Here is a 20,488-nt window from a genome sequence, read left to right on the forward strand (position 1 = left end):
TCCTTTCTGCTGGGTCTACCACTCACTAAGGATGTGGTGGTCCCGTTCCGGTTCGGTGGCTGCTCTGCGGGGCGTGTATATAGGTCCCATACTTATGTGTTGTACCGAGTGAATCGACTGAAAGGGAACGATTAGTTATGTCTATAACTTCTGTTCCCTGAAGGAGAGGAACGAGGTACAACACAGGGTGGCCCCACTGAGCAGTTGGCTCGGTGAAGAGCGGCTATCGAACTGAGGGATGACGGTGATGGCAGCGGCTATATGTGCGGGCGGGGCCTTGCGCGTGTCATCACACGTCATCTGCCGTAAAGGCGTGAATAAAGGTTTCTTCAGCCAGGACACGCGAGGGCGTGATATCCCATACTTATGTGTTGTACCTCGTTCCTCTCCTTCAGGGAACAGAAGTTATAGACATAACTAATCGTTTTCATTTCCTCATCATCACAGGTGTGCTTTTCATGATTCTGACTCTTTGGTTGGTCCCCTGAGGCTTTTTCTTTCACACACGTAGAGTGTAATCTTTGCTGCTAAACAGTTTGTCACATGTTTTACTGCAATGTTTTCATTTATTATTTCTGCTAAAGGCAATGTATTTGTAATACTTTGGTTATGTAATGCAAGTTGGTGAATAATTAGAGTAATTTGGTTGCTTAGCGCATGGGTAGAATTGTCTAGCAAATACAGGCACAGGTGTATTTTCATTGTGATTATGAGGCTTATATTTCTGTTTTGCAAATAAATGCATTTTATTGGTTTATTTTAATTTGTGCATACAGGGAAAGCACCTCCAAACCTTCCACCCGGAGTGCCCCCTCTACTGCCCAACCCATACATTATGGCCCCTGGACTACTGCATGCCTACCCTGTAAGTACTGTCAAAGTTTCTATGGCCTGAGCTTCACATGTACTTACTAGATTTTTATTTACTGTGTTACTTACTCCACACTAACTTGATTTACTGTTCTTTTCAGCCTCAGGTGTACGGCTATGATGATCTACAGATGCTACAGACAAGAATACCGCTGGTAAGTGTTGTTTGTGAAATGTGTTTAGCTGCTGCAAGAAAAATAATGTTATGCACAGTTAGGAGTGTAAAATTACACAGCATTGTCAGCTTTGTATGACTCGGGGTTTAGGTGTGACTGTTCAAATCTTCAAACAAGTTGGAGTTGTTTTTGGGGGGGTTGGTTTTGTTTGTTTGTTTGTTTTTTACTGCAGTTACTTGAGGGCCAAATCCCTCAAGTATAAAATACATTAACTACACATTACCTGTGCTGTATTTACGGTTTGTCTTAAATGAACCAATAAAATCAGCAATGTAGTTCCATCTCTAGAAATTGAGAAATCCCCGGGCTCTCTGTCCTGGTCGTTGTGTCCTTGGGCAAGACACTTTACCCTACTGCCTACTGGTGTTGGCCAGAGGGGCCGATGGCGCGATATGGCAGCCTCGCTTCTGTCAGTCTGCCCCAGGGCAACCGTAGCTTGCCTCAACCAGTGTGTGAATGCGAGAGTGAATGAATAGTGGCATTGTAAAGCGCTTTGGGTGCCTTGAAAAGCGCTATATAAATCCAATCCATTATTATTATTATTATTATTATTATTATTATTATTATTATTAAAGACGGGCTCATAGGCAACAGTGAACAGTTTAGAAAAAATGTTTACCATTACATACCCATCCCAAGTTATGTGATGGTATGTAGGCACTCAATTTCTTGTTTTCTTATACTGTAATATTTTTCTTATCCAGGATTATTACAGCATTCCCTTTGCAGCAACACCCACAACAGCACTGACAGGCAGAGAGGGCAGCTTGACAAGCAACCCTTATTCTGGTGAGACACTTTCTAGTTTTTAGTTTTTTAGCTCCATTAAAAGTCTAAAAGAGTGAGACAGACTATCTACTACTATGTGTGATTAGAAAATATCATTTTATTTTAAAAATGTATTATTTTACTGCTATATCATGTTTCAATCTTTTATTCCCATTTTCTTTAAGGTGACTTATCAAAGTTTGGTCGAGCTGATGCCTCTTCTCCGGCTCCAGCTACCACATTAGCTCAGACACAACAGAATCAGAGCCAGACGCATCACACCACACAGCAGCCCTTCCTGAATCCTGCGCTGCCGCCAGGCTACAGCTACACCAGTCTCCCGTACTACACTGGCATGCCAGGATTGCCCAATACCTTTCAGTATGGACCTGCTGTGTTTCCGGTGAGAAATCTTAATATCCAAAATGATTAACTTTTTCCTTGTTTGCAATTTCTTAGCGTTATTATATAACAACAAGCAGTTGTTGATTTATTTATTAATTTTTTTTCTTTTCGTGTGGGTATGAAGTCCAGTGCCTTATATTTCCACCACTAGTAGATGAGGGGAGTAGATTAGAGTATTAGAGGCTCATTGTATAGTTTTACTGAGAAAGAAACAAATGTTAATTGAAAATACAAACCTGTGAGAAGTAGCCAGTCAGAAGAAAGTTGCCTTAATGGGAGGGTGGCCTTAAAAGAACAGGAGCTATAATCTCCTCAACAACTGAGGGGCTGCACCAAGCCCCAGTGTATCATGAGTAAGTATTCTACTCTTAATAGTGTCCAACAATAAAGATAAATTGAGTATAAAAGGCCGCCTTTAAATTAATTCTTCCCTTTAGACAGTGAGAGACAGAGTGGCTTCTGTCAGCCTGTGGTCATCTTTGAAGATGTGTTGCATATTGAGCTGGCAGCTAGCAGTGATGGGAGAGTAAAAAGCTACTTACTGTAACAAGTACAATCAGTTTATCTTTGACTTCAGCCAGACAAGAGGCTGCAGCTCGACCTCTACCCGTCTTTCTAGTAGCTTTGCCTTAACGTTAAACTTTTCTAAAATAGAAAAAAAGAGGGACTAATTTCTTGTCAACGATTTAAAAGTTCACCCTAGCCAGTTGGAATTAAAGCCAAATTTGTGATTGTGAGTGACAGAAACACTGGCCTAAACAGGTTCCTTCAACTTGCCTGATATCGCTTCGTTTCAGCCCCCGACGCTGCCTGTAGCCTTTCCTCTGGTGGCAATATGAGAGCGATTTAAGCAGTTTAAAAAATGCATTATCAGAACCTGAATGTGTGTTTCACCAACATGATTGTGAACTTTTCACATTTTCCTTTGCTGACCTCTTGACTCTATTTTTTTTCCCCCGCCCGTCCAGGTGGCTCCTACCTCGTCAAAACAGCACGGTGTGAATGTCGGCGTCAATGCCTCGGCCACACCCTTTCAACAGGCTAGTGGCTATGGTTCCCATGGATACAGCACTGGTGAGAGCCTAAATAATGTTGAAACGGCATGTTTACGGGGTTGTGCTAGTATACTTGGACACCGATGACTCTGTGCTGATTCTCACAATGAGCCCATTGATTTTCCCATCGGTGGAGTGCGTATTTCATTCGAGCGCTGCAACATCTGCAAGCATAAACATGGTGCTCGTGTAATGGCCTTTGTTATTCTTGTGTCAAGACACTTGCTCATGGTTTATGAATCATTCTTGTGACCCGGATGTTGACGTGAAAGTTTAATGTTTTCATGACCAGAACATGGTTTGGTGTGTCAGAAAACGCATCTGCATCTCATACAGTTTCAGTGCCTGTACACGTGAGGAAAATGCCTGAGTAATTCTTCTCTAACAACAAGAATGCATCTTATGTCACTTTTATTTAAGGGTGTCTTTAGATCAAGTATATGCTGTCTAAACAGAAAGGGATAAGGGGCTTTAAAAGTGGCATCTGGCTGTACCAGTTTACAAACGAACAGGGTTAGATTATGGGTTTCTCGCTTTTTTCCATGGCTTGCTTTGCTCATCTCAGAATGCAGTTTGCCCCAGAGCTTTACTATCCACCACCTCGCCTGCACACACCTTCATGTTGAACACATCAACACATGAAGCCAACGTCTTCCTATTTTTCCCAAAGACTGACATTTGAGACGATATTCTTTCACCGGTTTTTATATATTCTATCTAATCACTTCACTGAGGCTGTAGTTTACATACTTTATTCATCACTCGGTATCCACCTTTAGTCACAACATGTGGAAAACCTATTTGTTCTAAGCTGCACCATCTGCTGCTTTCTGCCATTACCCAACTCAAGCTCACTCTCCACCCCCATACACACGCCCTGCCTGCCCCCTCACTTCCCTCACCTCCTCCCCCTCAGACTTGGGTCAGATGGTACCTGCAAATGACGTCAGCGTTGATTCTGACCTGCTTGTTGTACCGGACGGACAGGTTTTGCCACACAGACGCTGCAGTTGGTATCAAAGTTCTGGTTGTTACAGCGGAGGGAACTTGATACCGTCTGCATTGTCCCAACTTGGTAAAACCTGTCCATGTGGTCCAATTTTCAAACAAAACGCTATGAATCATTTGCAGATGCTATCTGAGGCAGGTCTGCTTCCCCTGCCTGGTGTGTCTAATGCTGTGGGCTGCGGCTGTGTGTCTGACTGTTGCAGGCTATGAGGATGTGGGCCAGGCTTCAGGGAGTGGGGATTTCTGTAAGGGCGGATACGGCACTGCCGTGGCCGCTGCTGCTTCTGCACAAAACAAGCCAGCCAGCTCTGTCACCGGGCCTGGAGTCGGTGAGTGCCGCCACATGCCAAATTAAACCTAAAGCAAGAGAGAGAGAGAGAGAGAGAGAGAGAGAGAAAAACCAACCCTGTCCCTCCCGTCTTCCTCCTTGTGTCACCAACCATCCTTCTCCCCCCTCTTTGCTCTCGTTCCCTTGCCTCATCGCTGCTGCCTGCAGGAAGACCTGTCACACTACATGTGCTTTCAGATAGTCCAGTGCAGCCTGCCTCTTTTACAAGCCTTGTTTGCATTTCTTTACCCATTTTCTGCCAGGGTAACTCATCATCACTCCAATGTACTTCTATGTAAAACAGCTACACTGTGTTTAGAGGTTGGTTTTTTTTGTTTGTTTTTTTTTTTTTAAAAAAAGGTCGTATTAACATTATTGGGCTTCTACAAAGTGATTGCGAGTTACTCTGGTTGATGCTTTCCCATTTTCCCCTGTGTTGCTTGCTCTTCACTCATGTTCTCATTGCTGGTGTGTCCGTCTCCAAAGTAAAGAGTTTGCTGTCCTGCGAGGGTCGTAGTTTGCAACCAAGGACAGAGAGGGCAACAAAATCATCTGTAGCACTGGTGATTGGTCAGAATAATGCCGTGTGTGACTGAAATGTTTTGTCAAAACTGTGTGCACTGAACCAAACCTGGTACATAGGAAGTTCTGCTTATTTCTTTGAACATCACTGACCATTATTGGAGTATTGAAGTTCAGCGTTACCTAATTAGATATGATGACAGTGGATACAACGGATGACATCGGTCACTCGCTCAAAGGGAAATCTGTCATTTCTGCAGGAGTTGTGATAGATTTCATTAATGACTTATTTGTTCTGGATTAAAAAACCCTTTATTACCTTGTGAGTGTACGAAGCAAGAAATGCTGCATTTAACGAGCGTCTCGTTAAACATGCAACTTGTCAGTGTAAAAGTGTTTGGACACTCAGGATTTTAACACATTTCTGTGAAGCTTCCACACAACACAGGGCTGAAATGAGTGCTTTCAGATTAACAGAGTCTCATAAGGTTGAGCGTCTCTCTAGCTGACAGTTTCTTTAGCAGCTTAAAAGCAAAACAAAAGTTTAAAAATCCATCACTTGTGTTATCTGCAGAAAAAATGACAGAAACATTTAATATCACTTGTATACAAGATTGATTCTTCTGCTTTCCAGCAGTGCCAAGACTTCAGAGCAAAATATCTGAGAAACCTATCTTTAATCATTCATTCATTGACTTCTGTTAAAGAGAACTAAGAGATGTATTTTATTTTTATTAGTCTGTTAATTTATTTATTTATTCATTTTTTTGACAAGTACAATTTACAAAATGATGAAAATGCACATCTGGTTACTAAAGTTGTCTTCAGAATAGGGATGCACTGTACTGACCATCTTTTATTGAGTGTTACTGTTTTGGGGGAAATGGAAAAAAACAACAACAAATTAAAGGGACAGAAAAAAATATCTTATCCTTTGTTGGGCAAATTGTCGTCTTGTTTTTTCTGATCAGATGTCAAAAATCCAAAATCATCAATTATATTTTCATACAAGACAAAGCAAAGAAGCACATGATTGTCACCAGTTATATTTGGGTAATTTTCTCTGAAAATGTTGAAAATAAATCATCTGTAATTAGAAAACTGGGACGGGACTAGCATTTTGTTTAATATCCAGAGTCTCTTCTTTTTTGGTAAGCTGATATCATAGAGAGTTAAAAAGGAAGTGTCAGAGCAAACCAGAGCAACAGTAAGACCAAAGCCTGAAACATACACTCAGCTACACAATCTTTCTCTGATTCCTCTTCCTGTTCATCTCATCCTTCCTCATCTCCTCAGTCTCTTTGCCGTCGTCACTAAAGGGAAATTCTGCTGAAATCATCTATGGACTCGTGCTCACATAGATGTTCATACTTGGAATTTCCCAGTGTTCTTTTATAATTTGGATTCTCCCCCCCCCCCCCCCCCTCATAGATAATGTCTATACATTAATTTCCTTGTTGTCCATCGACCCAGTATCATCTGTGCTGGTTGGAATCAGAGCGTAACCACGTGGGTGGTTACTGTAACATATTCGGTTTAACAGTTAATGAGCTCAGTTTGTGTCGTTTCCCCCTCTCTGCAGGAGTCTCTGTGACATCAAGCAACACAGGAGTACCAGATATTTCAGGGTCTGTTTACACAAAGACGCAGGTAACTACAGAAATATTTACTCACAGGATATGCTTCTGCTTGTCTTGTAGCAGCAAACAAAAAAACACTATAGTGGCCCAACTGATTATTCTTCTTCCTGGTCCCCTGCAGTCGTTTGAGAAGCAGGGCTTCCACGCCGGGACGCCAGCCGCATCATTCAGCCTGCCCTCTGCGCTGGGCAGCGGGGGCCCCATCAACCCTCCTGCCGCTGCCGGCTACGCTCCAGCTCCATTCATGCATATCCTGACACCACACCAACAACCCCACTCTCAGATTCTGCACCACCACCTGCAGCAAGACGGACAGGTGCAGTGTGTATATATAAATGCTTACGTATTTGAGGTCATGTGATTTTTAGAAACAAGCTGAGCAAATAAAAACATATACAGGCATTATTCGTTGACAAGGAAACTCCACCCAGTGAGTCAAATAGTAATGATCAACAGTCTGAATGAGCTCAAAAATGCATAGGCTGAAAGTAAAAGATGGAAGTGTGTCGACATCAGTTTCCCCGAGCGGTGACCAATGCAGCGTCAGCTTTAGAGCCTGAGATCGGGTCGGCTTGACCAAAATTTATGGTCAATGCTGAAAAATGAGTGGGTGACATCACTGTAGCTCCATCTTTTATATTCAGGCTGTTAACTAGTTGACAACTTCCAGTCTTTTTGATAAAGCACATTCAAAATAAATGAAGTAGCACTTCAGCATCATGCAGTCAGACTGTTATAAGTAGTAATACAAATCTAGTGAATTGCCTATAAAAGATTTGTTGGCAAGTTCATTAAGTGTTTGTGGTTTCACCGTGACATTAGCTGTGCTGCTTTTAGGTAAACACATGGCACAAAGTGGCAGCTCACTGATGAACTTTGTGACTCTCCTCCACAGAGCGGCACTGGACAGCGCAGCCAGAACGCCTCCATCCAACAGAAGTCTCAGATCAACAAGTCGGCGTACAACAGCTACAGCTGGGGGGCAAACTAACATCCACTCACGGGACCTCACCCCGCGCAGTGTCAAAAAGCTGGGAGGGGTGGGAGGCTCTTCACTCCTTCGGCAAATAAGTCTCCACGTATAAATCCCCGCTTCCTCCTGCAAAGATTTCCCTCCAGTCTCTTGGCCCAGCACTCCCACAGCTCTGACCGCGGTCAGAGGAGGTGCTGTGCCGAGAGAACGAGCACTGTTAATGATGCATGGATGGATGGGTGGGAGGGACAGGAGGGGCTTTAAAAGTGAGGGGCGATCGGAGATAAATGGTGATAGAAGCAAACCATCAAGAGGGTGAAAATACTAAGTGTTGGGAATTTGTATGTATTAATCTTCCCGCCCCTTGCGCCCCCCCCCCCCCACATTTTTTTCCTTTCACTTGTAACATAGAACTGTTTTTCTAAAAGAATGAACGTTTCCTGTATGGTCTTTTTTTTTTTTGTCTTTTCCCATTTTTTTCCCCACTGAAGGGGAGGAATGAAGTAATCTCTAAAAGGGGGTGGGGGCAGGCTGGTTTTGTATTTTAGACCCTCAACTCCCTGTTACTTAACTTTTTTGCCGGAAATTCTTCCCTCCTGAACAATTTCCAAACACAATAATTTGCCGTTGACTTTTTTTATGTTTTGGGGTTTTTTTGTTTTTGTTTTTTTTATGTCATTTTAAGTTTGCAGAAACAATTCTATAAATTGGTAGAGTTGTGAAGTTTATTTTTTACCGAATATAGATATATTATATATAAAGACATATAAGCAAGCTCACTGGCTTTGACTGTGAGGAAAAAGTGTGTTTGTCATGTGACTGCGTGCATGTTTGTACACACGGGGGGACCATGGTTGCGTACTGTGCTTGGGTTTTTGTTTTTGGTTTTTTTGCCTAGCACAGGTTTTCCATTATCCAACACTTGTACAGAAACTTTTCCCATTAATTATAAATATTTCATAAGGCCCCTCTTATTTTGAAAGATGAGAATGATTTCCAAGGCCAATACACACCCGGTCTGCCTTCCAGTGTGAATAATTTTGTTTCTGAGGCCCTCCCTGCCCCGCCACCTGTCCCCCCAACATTGTAAGGAAATCTGCAGCATTGAATACTGATGGACAGAATTGTACTATGGGTTTTTTCTTCTTTTTTTTTTTCTTTTTTTTTTGTCAGTGATTTTTTTTTTTCTTTTTGTACTGTGCGTTTTAAAAAAAAAAAAAAAAAAAGTTTAAATGGATAAACTTGTCTTGTACATATATATAAAAAAAAAAAACAAGTACTGTAGTCCCTGTTTGTTCGATGGCTTTCTTCTTTTCCTTCTTAAATCCTTGCAGACTTGTTAGCTTTTTTGTTTTTGTTTTTTTTATTTTGTAAAAATATATAAATATTAAGTAAATAAACAAGAAAAAGACATTTTCATCATTTTGGATGTGAATGTCTTTTTAAGAAACTACATTTCTCATGTGGCATTTAAATACTGCAGCATCTCTTCACTGTCATTCAGTACAAGCAGTTCATGGATGAAGTGCTTTCCAGTTGGTTTCTGTTAGTGGGCTCAGTCACAACAATATCCAGGATGTCAAGAGTACCAAATGAAACTCCAAACTTATAACTACATCACACATTTTTTGGTCATGTAATGTGCGGTATTGGTTCGGGGTTTTTCTTTTTGTACATTTTACCCTCCATCTGTCTTGGACATACTTTAGCATTTTATGTTTCTCCATGATATATTTTCTACCCCCTCTAGATATGCATCTTGGCACCTTTCTAGCAGGCACATCAGAGACAGAACTGTACTTTTAAATGCATCCCAAAGGTGCTCTGTTGAATTAAGGTCTTTTACTGTATTAAACGCAGCTAAATTTTACTTTACTGGCTCAGGCTTCAGACTGCTCTAAACACTTGGTCTCTATTAGGTTTCTTGTGCCAAGCTCATGTCAGCTTAGTATGATTTTTTTTTTTTTTTTTCCCTTTTTCCCAATATGTGATTACACCTTGCAAGCACTAGCTTATGTTTTTAGAAGCCTAGTGAGTTGCAGCCAGTCAGAAGACATTGGGCTCTCAATGAGTGGGCTTGAAAAGGATCATTTCCGCCACTGGATGAAGTGAGACATAGCAGAAATTGGATTTCTTAAACTCTGAATCATGCAAAGCTTCTGTATTGGAGCATCAGAATAAAAAAATAAAATACTAAAAGCTGTAAATGTTCTCTCTAAATGAGCTCTGATCCAATTTGGCATAATTGTATTATACTCTGATTTCATGAGATATATATGACCCATATACACTTACCAGTTACGCCTTGCTAGCAGCAGATTGTACTGTTATGAAGGGGGGCTTCATAACTGCTTAATTTTTTTTCATGGCACTGGAAACATTCCTCAGAGATTTTGGTCCCCTTTGACATGATAGCATCACACAGCTGCAGAAGATATCCATGCTGCACCTCCATGATGTTCCACTGGATCCCAAAGGTGCTCCATCGGATTGAGATCTGGCGACCGTGGAGGCTGATTTTAAAAACTCATTGTCATGTTCAAGAAGCCAGTTTAAGGTGCATGAGCTGTGTGACTTGGCCTGTTATCCGGTTGGAATCAGCAATACTCAAGAAGGCTGTGTCTAAATTGTACTAAGGGGACCAAAGTGTGCCAACCAGCAGCAGCCTGAACCACTGATATAAAATGGTTCCAAGCTTTCTGTTGTCAATACCAAATTCTCACCCTACCATCCAAATATGCAGTTGAAATGGAGACTTATCAGAAAGGCAACTTTTATCCAATCTTCTGTTGTCCATTTTTGTTGACTCCATGCAAACTGTAGTGGTCTAATTCTGGTGTACCGTTCAAGGTGATTGGTCGTACTGTTACCTGAATCTCAACAGTGCGCTTTTATTTCGAGTGCCCGTTTTATCTATTATTTACGGTAAAGTAACATTACGACAGATTGCGTCATGATAAATCGTCTAGAACGCTTTACGACACTGTTGACAGCTGTAGCACTTCTTGGCGAGTTTCTCTAGTTGGTGTCCGTTGCTTGCACATTTCAAGTTATGGTTTAAGTGTCCACCAAAGCTGCAGTTAAATGAGTGTTTTTGATTTATTTCGCGGGTTCTTCGGGGTACCCGGAGGCCATTATCGTGGCCGGAGGTGAGTTTATGGCGTCGGAGTATGTAGCTGTACACTCGGCTACGCTAGCTGAACTTAGTACACTTTCTCTGCGTGCAGCTATGTCAGGGACAAGATTAGTGTTTTCTGCCAGGAAAACCACAGGGGTCCTTCAGCTAGATTTTGGTGCTATTTATGCTCACGGAGTTAATACGATTGAGTACTTTGAGGTCTGTTTGCTGGTGGCATGTTGTAACGCAGTTTCTAAACCAAAGGGAGATTTCAAAGTTTGTACATTTGTGTTACTTCGTCTATCAGGGACCCTTTCTTCGATGCCATGACTCATGACGACGATGAAGATGAAGATGATGAAGATGGATTCCACTATGATGGGTTCAGTGGGGAGCAGCAGGACCCATTTGACAGCGCCTGGAGGTTTGGCTTCAGTTTTGGCCCGGACGGGATGCGGATTCAGGACCCCCCGATGTTTGGCCACGTCCTCAGGGAGATGGAGGAGATATTCTCCCAGCTGGGTCGTTGGGAGGGACATCCAGAGTCTGGACGCTTTGGTATGAAAACAGACCCACGAGCCCCGTTTTCATGTTGCTTGTTTTTAACGAAATGTAACAAAACAAACAAACAAGTATAAAAAGTGTCAGTAAAGATGTACGGTGTACAATTCTTTCACCCTGGAAAAAGAAATAATTAAAATTGCAAAGTTAACCATAACATCCATGCCCATGAAGACTCAAATTCTTACCACAACTCGACATGTTCCTCTCCTCTGTGTTGAACCTTTTTGCTCTTTTGCCCTCTTTGTGTTTTAGATGTTCCCCACATCATGCCACCACCACCGTCTCAGGACAGAGCAGAGAGAGGACGAGGAAGCTCCAGTGGAAACCCTCTGAGAGACTTTATGCTCAAATATCCTGACAGCGACACACAACAACGATCCAGAGAGCCCCGAGGTGATCACAGACCTTCTTATGAGTCACCTGAATTTCATGGCCGGACCCCTTTTTCCAGGGTAAAGGAGATATTCACTCCTCCTTCTTTGTTTCTGTTGCGACACAAGCGGTTGTATATTAACTGAGATTTTTGTATTGTGTGTTTAAAAGTTTAATGATATTTGGAGACACAAAACTCCACAGGAGGAGCACAAAGGTGACAGAGGTGGGTGCTGATATTTACATTTTATTTGATAATTTAGTGGAAGCTCTTTTAGATTGTGTCAAATTTATTTTCTATTCCCATCCTGATCCTCCCAAGATCTGGACTCGGCTGTGTCCTCTGATGGCTTGGATCAGCTTCTGACGCCACCTGCTGGTCAGGCACCCAACCAGCCCAGAACTCGGTCTTTCTTTCAGTCTGTCACTGTCACTAAGGTGGTGAAGCCTGATGGGGTGAGTGTTTCTTGATTCTGTAATAATACGTTCATAGTGATTCATTTAATAGTTTTGTCTCCGTTTTGATGAGCATTTCGTTTGCGTGTGTCAGAGTGTAGAGGAGAGGCGTACGGTAAGAGACGGCCAAGGCAACGAGGAGACCACGGTGACTCGCTCGGGAGGTTCTGGGATTTCTGGGGGACCAGATCATTCGAATGGACCCGTGCTGCAAGGTCAGCATGTCTCCGGTGTGTGTTCTTTGAATTGTTTATCTGACACACACACACAAAAATCCTGTATTTATTTTTGCTTTTCTTCCAGGTGATCCCCACCGCTTCTCAGACTTGCGGGATGATGGCTCATTATTCTCCAGGTTCTTTGGAGGCTTTAAATAAAATGTGAAGGAGTTATTAGAGATGTGAGCTGGCATATTTATATTACGTACCAATGTATGGACAAATAGTTTCACGGTCTTTCTTTGCCAAAACGAATATGTTGGATAAATTCTCGCTGGCTCATTTAAGATGAAACTGGAAGTCCAAATTGATCATGCAGGATCGAAGCTGCAGATCCTGAAAGCTATTGATGGTGACACACTGAGACACATGAGACGCTGAACAATTCACGTTTCCATATTTTATTTTTGTATTGTCCTGTAGACAAGCCTGTGTGGATGTGAGTGAGTGAAGAATTAAATAAAGACTCTTAATATATGTACAAAGTTGTTTGGCTCATATTTTTGTTAGTAACAGTCTTCAGATTTTACATGATCAAAAAACAAAACTGCACAATATACTTTTAAGCAGAACTTAAAAAAATGCTGGATGTATCAAATATGATACAATTTAAAATTCATATAATTTTTAAAAATTTGACACTAAGTTCCATAAATGCTTCATTTTCTGGCAAATATTTCATGGTTCAGGCTCTACAGGGTCACAATTTCTATCACGCGTCATGTACAGCTCATTTAAACCTCGAGTGAGACGGACCAGTGGCGTTGCCCTTTCTCTTAATTTAAAGGAGCTTACACATTTAACCGTTTGTGTCAGTTTGTCAACACGATAAAGAAATGCTGTTGTTTTAAATGAAGGAAATCTGTCAGTCCAACTGTTTGTGCTTAAATTATCAGAAGTAAACTTGTAAAATTACAGAGTCAGATCTGGTAGCTCAGCGCCCGGACTGTGCTGTAATTATAAAACAAGTTTTTCTTAATTCAAAGAAAAAGTTGAATGTCTTTTTTTTTTTTTTTTTTTTTTTACCGCGTTACAAAATGAGACATTTCTGTAGCAGACGGTGCTAAATTTAAACTTTTTTTGACATTTCAATGTTTGTCGGTTACTTTGTTGTAGTGAAACATTTTTTACATCTATGCCCTCCACATTTTTCTAAGCCATCCAGGCCTTCTGTTTGACACTCCTGCTTTAAATGGTTCCTATTATAATAATCTCTGGCTCCATATGTCTAATCTTGACTGTAGCAGAGTAGCATTTTTTTTTTTTTTTTCTTATACTGTACCTCAGTGCAGCCAGTGGAAAAAGTCATTTTTGGTTCATCTGTCTGGTGAAAATCTCAGAGGGTTTGAAAAGCAGTTAGTTGAGCTTCTGTGTTCAAAGCCAGAGAGGGATATAAACTAAAGGTAATGGTTTAGGCTAAAAGGAATAAAATAGAAATACAGATGCTTTTGTTTTTTTACATTGTAAAATTTTAATCAAGAGGAAAAATGGACAGGCAAAACAAATAACAATAGTTTGTCTTTTTTCTAATCACACAGAATAAAACAACACATAAAGCAACTAACTTTATATTGAAAATTGATGCATATGTAAACAAATGAAATAAATGATTTTCTTTTAAACACACATTGTATACGAGGGTTAAATCACAGTGACAGTGGGCAAAGAATTAAGAAAATCAGTGAAAGAATAGAAGTTGAAAAACTGATAAGCTGGGTTTTTTTTTTCTACTTTAAGAAATAATTTGGGGATTGGTTGCGACATTTTGTGAAGAGCGGTGTAAAAGTCAGTATTTTGTGCTGCATAGAAAATACCTCGAGCGGAATGATGGGAAACCAAACATTTAGTTAGTTTTTAGCTCTGCATAGTTCTAGTTACAATAACCTTGGAAGAGACACATGAACAAACAAATGTTCATTTTTGAGTCTAAAGGGGTTTTGACATGAATTCAAATTCTTCCAAGTCGATCAAGTCGTCCTCTGTTTAACTGTGTTTACGAGGGTTTATAAAACCTTTTCTCATTGGTCCATCCTAATCAGCTGATTCCACATAAACCTTTTCCTTCTGCTCTGCAAATGAATGTGTCAGGTTTTCAGTTTCTATGTTTACAGGATATTAATTTACGTTTAATCAACATTAAAAGGTGCTGGATACTCTTTGATGTGCGAGGTCTTGCTGCTGTGCTGTTATTAAGAGGAGCGAGGATAACGGGATCTTTCCTGTGGAAGCTGGCTTCATATATATCATAATCAAACTATTGTGATGCCGATACAGAATTTATGTGATCTGATACTGCATGGATGTTTGCATTCACTTAAATATCAGTTGTACTCTTTTTATTTTATGTGTTATATTTGTTAGAAAAAGAGATTTTAACCTCAATGAGTCTTTTTCCTGGATAAATAGAGGATATATATTGCGTGACAACAACTTTTATGAGGTAGTCATTTTTAATGGGTTAAAATGAAGTTTAAATGTTGGCTTAACCAAGCAGAGCTTCATCTTGTATCATGTTATCAATGATGTGAGGTCCTTTTGCTGCCCTTTGTCCACAGATCCCCTGTGATCTGTGAACCGTATCTGGAAACCACTACAAAAACCAGAGCCCCTCTCACAAATGTCCTTTTGCTGGGTGGGGTGAGAACACAATCCAGTCTGTTTATATAGAAGTGCATTTCAATCTGATCATCTTTTGACATGTTTAATTGTTTTTATGTTTTGTAATGGTTTTCATCCTGTGGGAATACTAATGATCCATGTTGAGAAATATAGCAGTGGACGTAACATAACAGAGTTAAGATCTTAAATTTCTTTTCCGATCAAACGGGAACAATCAGATCCAGTGCCAATCAAATGAGGAAACCCTCCACTGAGCCACTATCGAGCTTTTGGTGCACGGACTGTTTTTCATCGCGCATGCTGTGATTAAGATGTCCTGAGTCCACACACACTCATAATCACGTCAGCAATTCCATAAAGTGTGTGACGTAGCCTCCACCTCCAGCATGAAAGAGCAAACTCTGCTCAGCCAGGCAGACGGTGCAGTTCTGCGGGTCAGATCCACCCGATGACACCTGCCCGGCTCTGAAAACACACCTGCTCCCAGAGTGTGTAGAGGAAAGCTCAGGGATGGAGAGGCTGCTGAAGAAATGTCAGATCAGAAACCAGCTGATCAGGGAGTGCATGGCCGAATGTCTCGGCGTCTACGTCCTGATTGTAAGTGTCCTTTTCTTCTTCTTCTTTCAAACATTTAAGATATAGTTAGCTGTGTAGGAACTTAGTAGAACTAAAAAAAACAAATAAAGTTCCCTCAGTTCAGCCAGTAAACTCAACATGAAGTGTGTCAGTCAGTGAGTTTCTTGTAAAATGCCCTGCTGGTTTGTTTAGAGCACCTCATAAATCTGCACGGTGTATAACTAAGGACTTTGGCCTGAATGAAACGGACAGAGGGTGACAGGGACTGCAGGGGAAGGGGGGGTAAAATTGGACTCTCTTGTTAGTGATTTCCAAAGGTGATATTCTTTTGACTGCAGTGCTGTTGTTTTATCTCTAATGACTATCTGGGGCAATGAACATTTACAGCACAAATCATAAAGCAGCTCTTTAGTTAAATAATAAAAAAGGATATTGCACCAAGTGTGTCAGAACATGACGTCTCTACTGTACTGCATGGTGAAAACATTCAAACTGGACGTATGTTGAATGAATCTAAGCAAGATAAAATGCTGCTATTGTGGATTAATCAGAAAATGAATTTGGGGAGGTTCTGAAGATTTTGAGAGTTTGGATCATTATCCACTGTTTTGATTGGGTACACTCGTGTATATATTCGACTGCTAATACTTCTCTTCATTTCATGTAATTGCAGCTGTTTGGATGTGGCTCTGTTGCCCAAGTGGTCACAACTGAAGACAAAAAGGGCCAGTACCTCTCAATTAATCTGGGTTTTGCTCTGGGAGTAACATTTGGGGTCTTCGTGTCTCGTGGAGTATCGGGTAAGGGACTGAACGAAGTTACTGGGTATGCAGAACTGTGATTAGAAGTTTACATACACTAATCTTTGCCATTAATGTCATGGTAATTTGGGGAATTATTTCTTTGCACTGTTCTTTTTCCAGGGTGGAATGATTGTACAGCATACATCTTTACTGGTTTCCTTTAATCCACACAGGTTCAAATATATACACACACTGACTTAAATCTTTTAATAAGCAGTGCTGAGGGGTTTTTAACTTGACAAGGCCAGAGCCTTTTAACTTCTTGCTAGTGATCATGAATGACTACAGTTTGATAGTTTTTCATTACCAGCATGAAGGAGCATGACTGACTCCACACCTGGTGACAAGTCTTACCCTGATCAACAGTTTTGTCTGAATCCCAGTTTAGATCATAATACCTGGAAATGAACTCTTTGATGTGTTGTTTGGAACTGCCATTAATATTATACTAACCAAAAATGCAGAAAAAAAACACCTTACATAATAGTTATAAACCGATTTGCATGTCATAACTGTGATTTCTTTTTAAGGTGCTCATTTAAACCCCGCTGTGTCTCTGAGCTTGTGTGTTCTGGGCCGCCACTCATGGGTGAAACTGCCTTTCTACATCTTCTTCCAAGTGTTGGGAGCTTTTCTGGCTGCGGCTACAGTTGCTCTGCAGTACTACGGTGAGTGTTTAACAGTGAGCCCAGGTACAGCAAGGGAGTTGATAATCATCAATTGAGGCTTTTCAAATCAAATAAATCATGTCGTTTGATAAGCTCTCGCTCTCATATCATCTCATGTTGTAACATCATTTGTGTTCTGGAAACGTCGCGGCTCTGAACAATAAACTGTGTTTTGTGTCTGTTTGATGATGCGTGCGCGATGAGATGTTTGCAGACGCCATCCAGGCGTACAGCGGAGGCGATCTGACGGTGACGGGTCCCACAGCCACAGCAGGCATATTCTCCACTTACCCCGCTGACTACCTGAGTGTGTGGGGAGGTATCGTGGACCAGGTCAGCCCTTGTTGTTCTTATTAGTTAAGGATCATTCATCGTTATCAGGCTGACAGATAAAGATGGTATAACTGCTCAATAGTCGTGTGAACCTGTATCCGGTCGTTAAGTCTGACGTCACTAGCCGTGTCTGGGCCTAAACTCCGCTGCAGGTCCATATATCAAACGATCACTATGGCATTACTGAGAGTTGAAAAACTGTCTAAAGTCTTTCATCTTTAATAAAATGATCAGCGTTCTGCTCTACCAGGTGTAACAATTGAGTTTAACATCCAGGCATCCATGAAAACGGAATTTATGACATTTAACGGAGTTAGAAGTTAGCAGGGAGTTAGCTCGCTAGCTTCTATCTAAATACAATATAGCATGTCCTGACTGCGGGGTTTTGGAAACAAATTAAAACGTACAGCTCTGTTATCACTTCCAGCATAAATGAAGACAGAAAACTAAACAGCAGTGACGTTTGTAGGGTTACTGAAGTTGGGCTAGCTGGTATATAATGATGTGCTACGTGACCGCTAGCGACACAGCTATGTTGGCATAATATAAACAAGCTAACTTTTTTTCCACTGGATAAAAGTTAACGTGAGTGTTCTCGGTGGTCAGGAACAAATGTAATCGCATGGCAGGATGCTGTAAAAGGACCAAACTTCAGCCAGGAGAACAACTGAGATAATCCATCCACAATACGAGATTAGTCATTCATATACTGCTGCATGGGCTGGGCTGTAGCTACATCCTAAGGTTTTAAAAACTGAGCTTAAATAAATGGTTAGCGATAATAAAAGCCGAGGGAGGTCAACAGTGATCACTGACTGTTTTAGGAGCTTTTTGAGATCAAATAGAAGAAAATACATAACATTAAACATGTTAACAACACAAAAGCCATATTAAACGCAGACTACTTTAGACCCGGAAGTAGGATTCGTCGCGTCATCACTGAACAACCGGATAGTTATATCGCCAAAATATACCAGGCTATTTCCTGAAACTTGGCTCCACATTGATAAATGGAGTAACTTGCCTTGACCCAGCCAGGAAACGCTGTTTTTCCATCAGATAAAATCATACTGTTCCTTCCTGCATATCTCTAACTACTTCCATGGCATCCAGGTGATCGGCACGGCCGCTCTGCTGCTGTGCGTCCTGGCTCTCGGGGACCACAGGAACAGCTCCATCCCTCATTATCTTCAGCCTGTCTTAGTGGGAGCAGCAGTGCTGGTCATTGGCATCTCAATGGGCTCAAACAGCGGATATGCACTCAACCCGGCAAGAGATTTTGGACCTCGGTTGTTCACCTACATTGCCGGTTGGGGGGCGGATGTTTTCAAGTTAGTGGTTTCACTCCGGATGCTCTGCTAATTCCCATCTTATTTCCTCACATTGTTGACTGTCTTAAAGCAAACATGCTGTCTATTTTTGCAGGGCCGGAAGTAGCTGGTGGTGGGTGCCCATAGTGGCTCCTTGTGTTGGAGCGCTTCTGGGAACACTGATCTACGAGCTGATGGTTGAAGTCCACCATCCTTCAGAGCAGTCCCAATCCCAGGCCTCGTGTCCGGAGGATAGAAGTGACAAGGTGGGGGTTGAGCTGGAGGGGGTGGAAGCGGACCGTGAAAAGCCAACTTAATGATTAAATCGTGTAAAAGAGAAACAACAGTCTGTGTGTGGTAAATGCTTTTTAAGCTGTGATAGTAACTGAAATTATCTATGTAGAGATAAATGATTGATCCAAACAGGCAGCTTCGGATTGCCTCCAACTTATTTTGAGGCATAATTGCACCAACACCTACAAGTAAACTTTAGTTTCCTGGTTATAGTTTCTTCCACAAATAAGACGGACTGCCATAAGACAGTTGCTTTAGTTCAAACGGCCTTTGAGTTATTCAGAAAATATCTTAATATCTATTGTTACAGATGTTTTTACAAACATTGACATTTTGCCAGATACTCAGGTTATTGGTTCACTTTTCATTTAGCGTTACTGTCAAGTCAAATGAGTGAAAGCCAACCTCCTGCAAAAAAAAAATGATATCCCCATTAGCCTCATGTTTGCCTTTGTATTTAGTGCCAACTGGCAAATGTTTGCATAATACTGAGTAAACATCACAAAATGAGCATGATGTCCAGTCACTTAGTGCCTTAATGATTTGCTAATATTGACCAATGGAATATACGAGTCTATCTATATGTAGTCCTATATGCAACCTTTTTAATAGAACATGTGTAGCAAATCTATGCTGGACAAACTCTCCAGTGTTTCCAGTATTCTGAGCGCTCCCTGCAGCACATGAACAGACGCACGAAAAAGCTCCAAAGCTCTCACCACAGTATTTCATTCACGCTGAGCTCTGGAGTTTTGGGCATGGCAAAGCTTTAGCTGTTGGACTCACACATGACTGTACTTTGGTATCAGGAGTTCATGGTCAGCTCAATGACCGCAATATGACCAAATCGTCACCCCTCCACCACCGTGCTTCATAGTTGACAAAGTGTTTTTGTCCAAAGGAACAAGTCCTGTGGTTTGTTCAGATGCAGCTTCAGTCTTTTTCTAATTTTGCCATCTTGAACCTTAATATGCTAACTGAGGCCTTTACAGTCTGAGATGTAGCTTACAGGGTTTTTTGCAGCTTCTGTGAGCATTGCACAGTCTGACCTTAGTGTGAATTTCCCGAGACATTCCCTCCTGGGAAGAAATCAGCATTGTGTTTATAGAGGTGCTCGCACTTCCACACCAATTCCTATGGAAGTAGTAAAGGTGGACCCAGGTTTGCACAGGTTTGCAGTCTTGTGAAAACTTGCTTTTTTATGACTGACTGTAGCTGCAAGGGATACGATTAATTATTATATAACATTTGGCTGATTGTTTCTCGTGAAAATTACCTGGTATGCTTCTAAACTACATAATCAGTCACCAAATCTTTCCAAATGTCAGCTCATCTGACCAGCTGAACACTAAGATTTTCTTTTCTCAGGGAATTTTTAGAGGATTCAAACCAACCAAGTGTGCAAACAGAAA

At 41.3% G+C, this 20,488-nt stretch overlaps 3 protein-coding genes across 9 annotated transcripts in view; all 3 read left to right on the forward strand.

The window, feature by feature from the left end:
* Window positions 1–9,195, forward strand: part of ubap2l (ubiquitin associated protein 2-like) — a 30,368-nt gene extending 21,173 nt beyond the window's left edge. For 4 of the 6 annotated variants that reach the window (XM_085261619.1, XM_085261622.1, XM_085261620.1 and 1 more), the window contains 9 exons: window positions 777–865; window positions 972–1,025; window positions 1,751–1,835; window positions 2,000–2,217; window positions 3,188–3,293; window positions 4,486–4,611; window positions 6,715–6,782; window positions 6,894–7,088; window positions 7,668–9,195. In XM_085261619.1, the coding sequence (XP_085117745.1) occupies window positions 777–865; window positions 972–1,025; window positions 1,751–1,835; window positions 2,000–2,217; window positions 3,188–3,293; window positions 4,486–4,611; window positions 6,715–6,782; window positions 6,894–7,088; window positions 7,668–7,763 (1,037 nt within the window). In that variant the 3' untranslated portion in view covers window positions 7,764–9,195. The remainder of the gene's footprint in view (window positions 1–776; window positions 866–971; window positions 1,026–1,750; window positions 1,836–1,999; window positions 2,218–3,187; window positions 3,294–4,485; window positions 4,612–6,714; window positions 6,783–6,893; window positions 7,089–7,667) is intronic. The other 2 variants (XM_085261623.1, XM_085261624.1) reach the window with 1 other exon arrangement.
* A 1,496-nt stretch (window positions 9,196–10,691) lies between these two features.
* On the forward strand, window positions 10,692–12,952 carry hax1 (HCLS1 associated protein X-1). Of its 2 annotated transcripts, none has more exons than XM_085262096.1 (7): window positions 10,692–10,894; window positions 11,171–11,421; window positions 11,680–11,879; window positions 11,971–12,025; window positions 12,122–12,255; window positions 12,350–12,485; window positions 12,559–12,952. In XM_085262096.1, the coding sequence occupies exons 1-7, from the start codon at window positions 10,830–10,832 to the stop codon at window positions 12,630–12,632; spliced, it is 915 nt and encodes a 304-aa protein (XP_085118222.1). In that variant the 5' UTR covers window positions 10,692–10,829; the 3' UTR covers window positions 12,633–12,952. The 2 variants fall into 2 exon arrangements, with proteins under 2 accessions (XP_085118222.1, XP_085118223.1); XM_085262097.1 differs by having other exon boundaries at window positions 10,695–10,894; window positions 12,350–12,470.
* A 2,548-nt stretch (window positions 12,953–15,500) lies between these two features.
* aqp10b (aquaporin 10b) lies at window positions 15,501–19,601 on the forward strand. The gene is made up of 6 exons (XM_085263157.1): window positions 15,501–15,689; window positions 16,342–16,468; window positions 17,002–17,139; window positions 17,354–17,472; window positions 18,586–18,803; window positions 18,898–19,601. Exons 1-6 carry the CDS (start codon window positions 15,603–15,605, stop codon window positions 19,097–19,099), a joined length of 891 nt encoding a protein of 296 aa, XP_085119283.1. The 5' UTR covers window positions 15,501–15,602; the 3' UTR covers window positions 19,100–19,601.
* Window positions 19,602–20,488: the final 887 nt, after the last annotated feature.

This window comes from Mchenga conophoros, linkage group LG22 (assembly GCF_057382185.1).
Source record: "Mchenga conophoros isolate Kocher_MC1m ecotype Shallow Benthic linkage group LG22, M_conophoros_male_GT1.1, whole genome shotgun sequence".
Classification (NCBI taxonomy): domain Eukaryota; kingdom Metazoa; phylum Chordata; class Actinopteri; order Cichliformes; family Cichlidae; genus Mchenga; species Mchenga conophoros.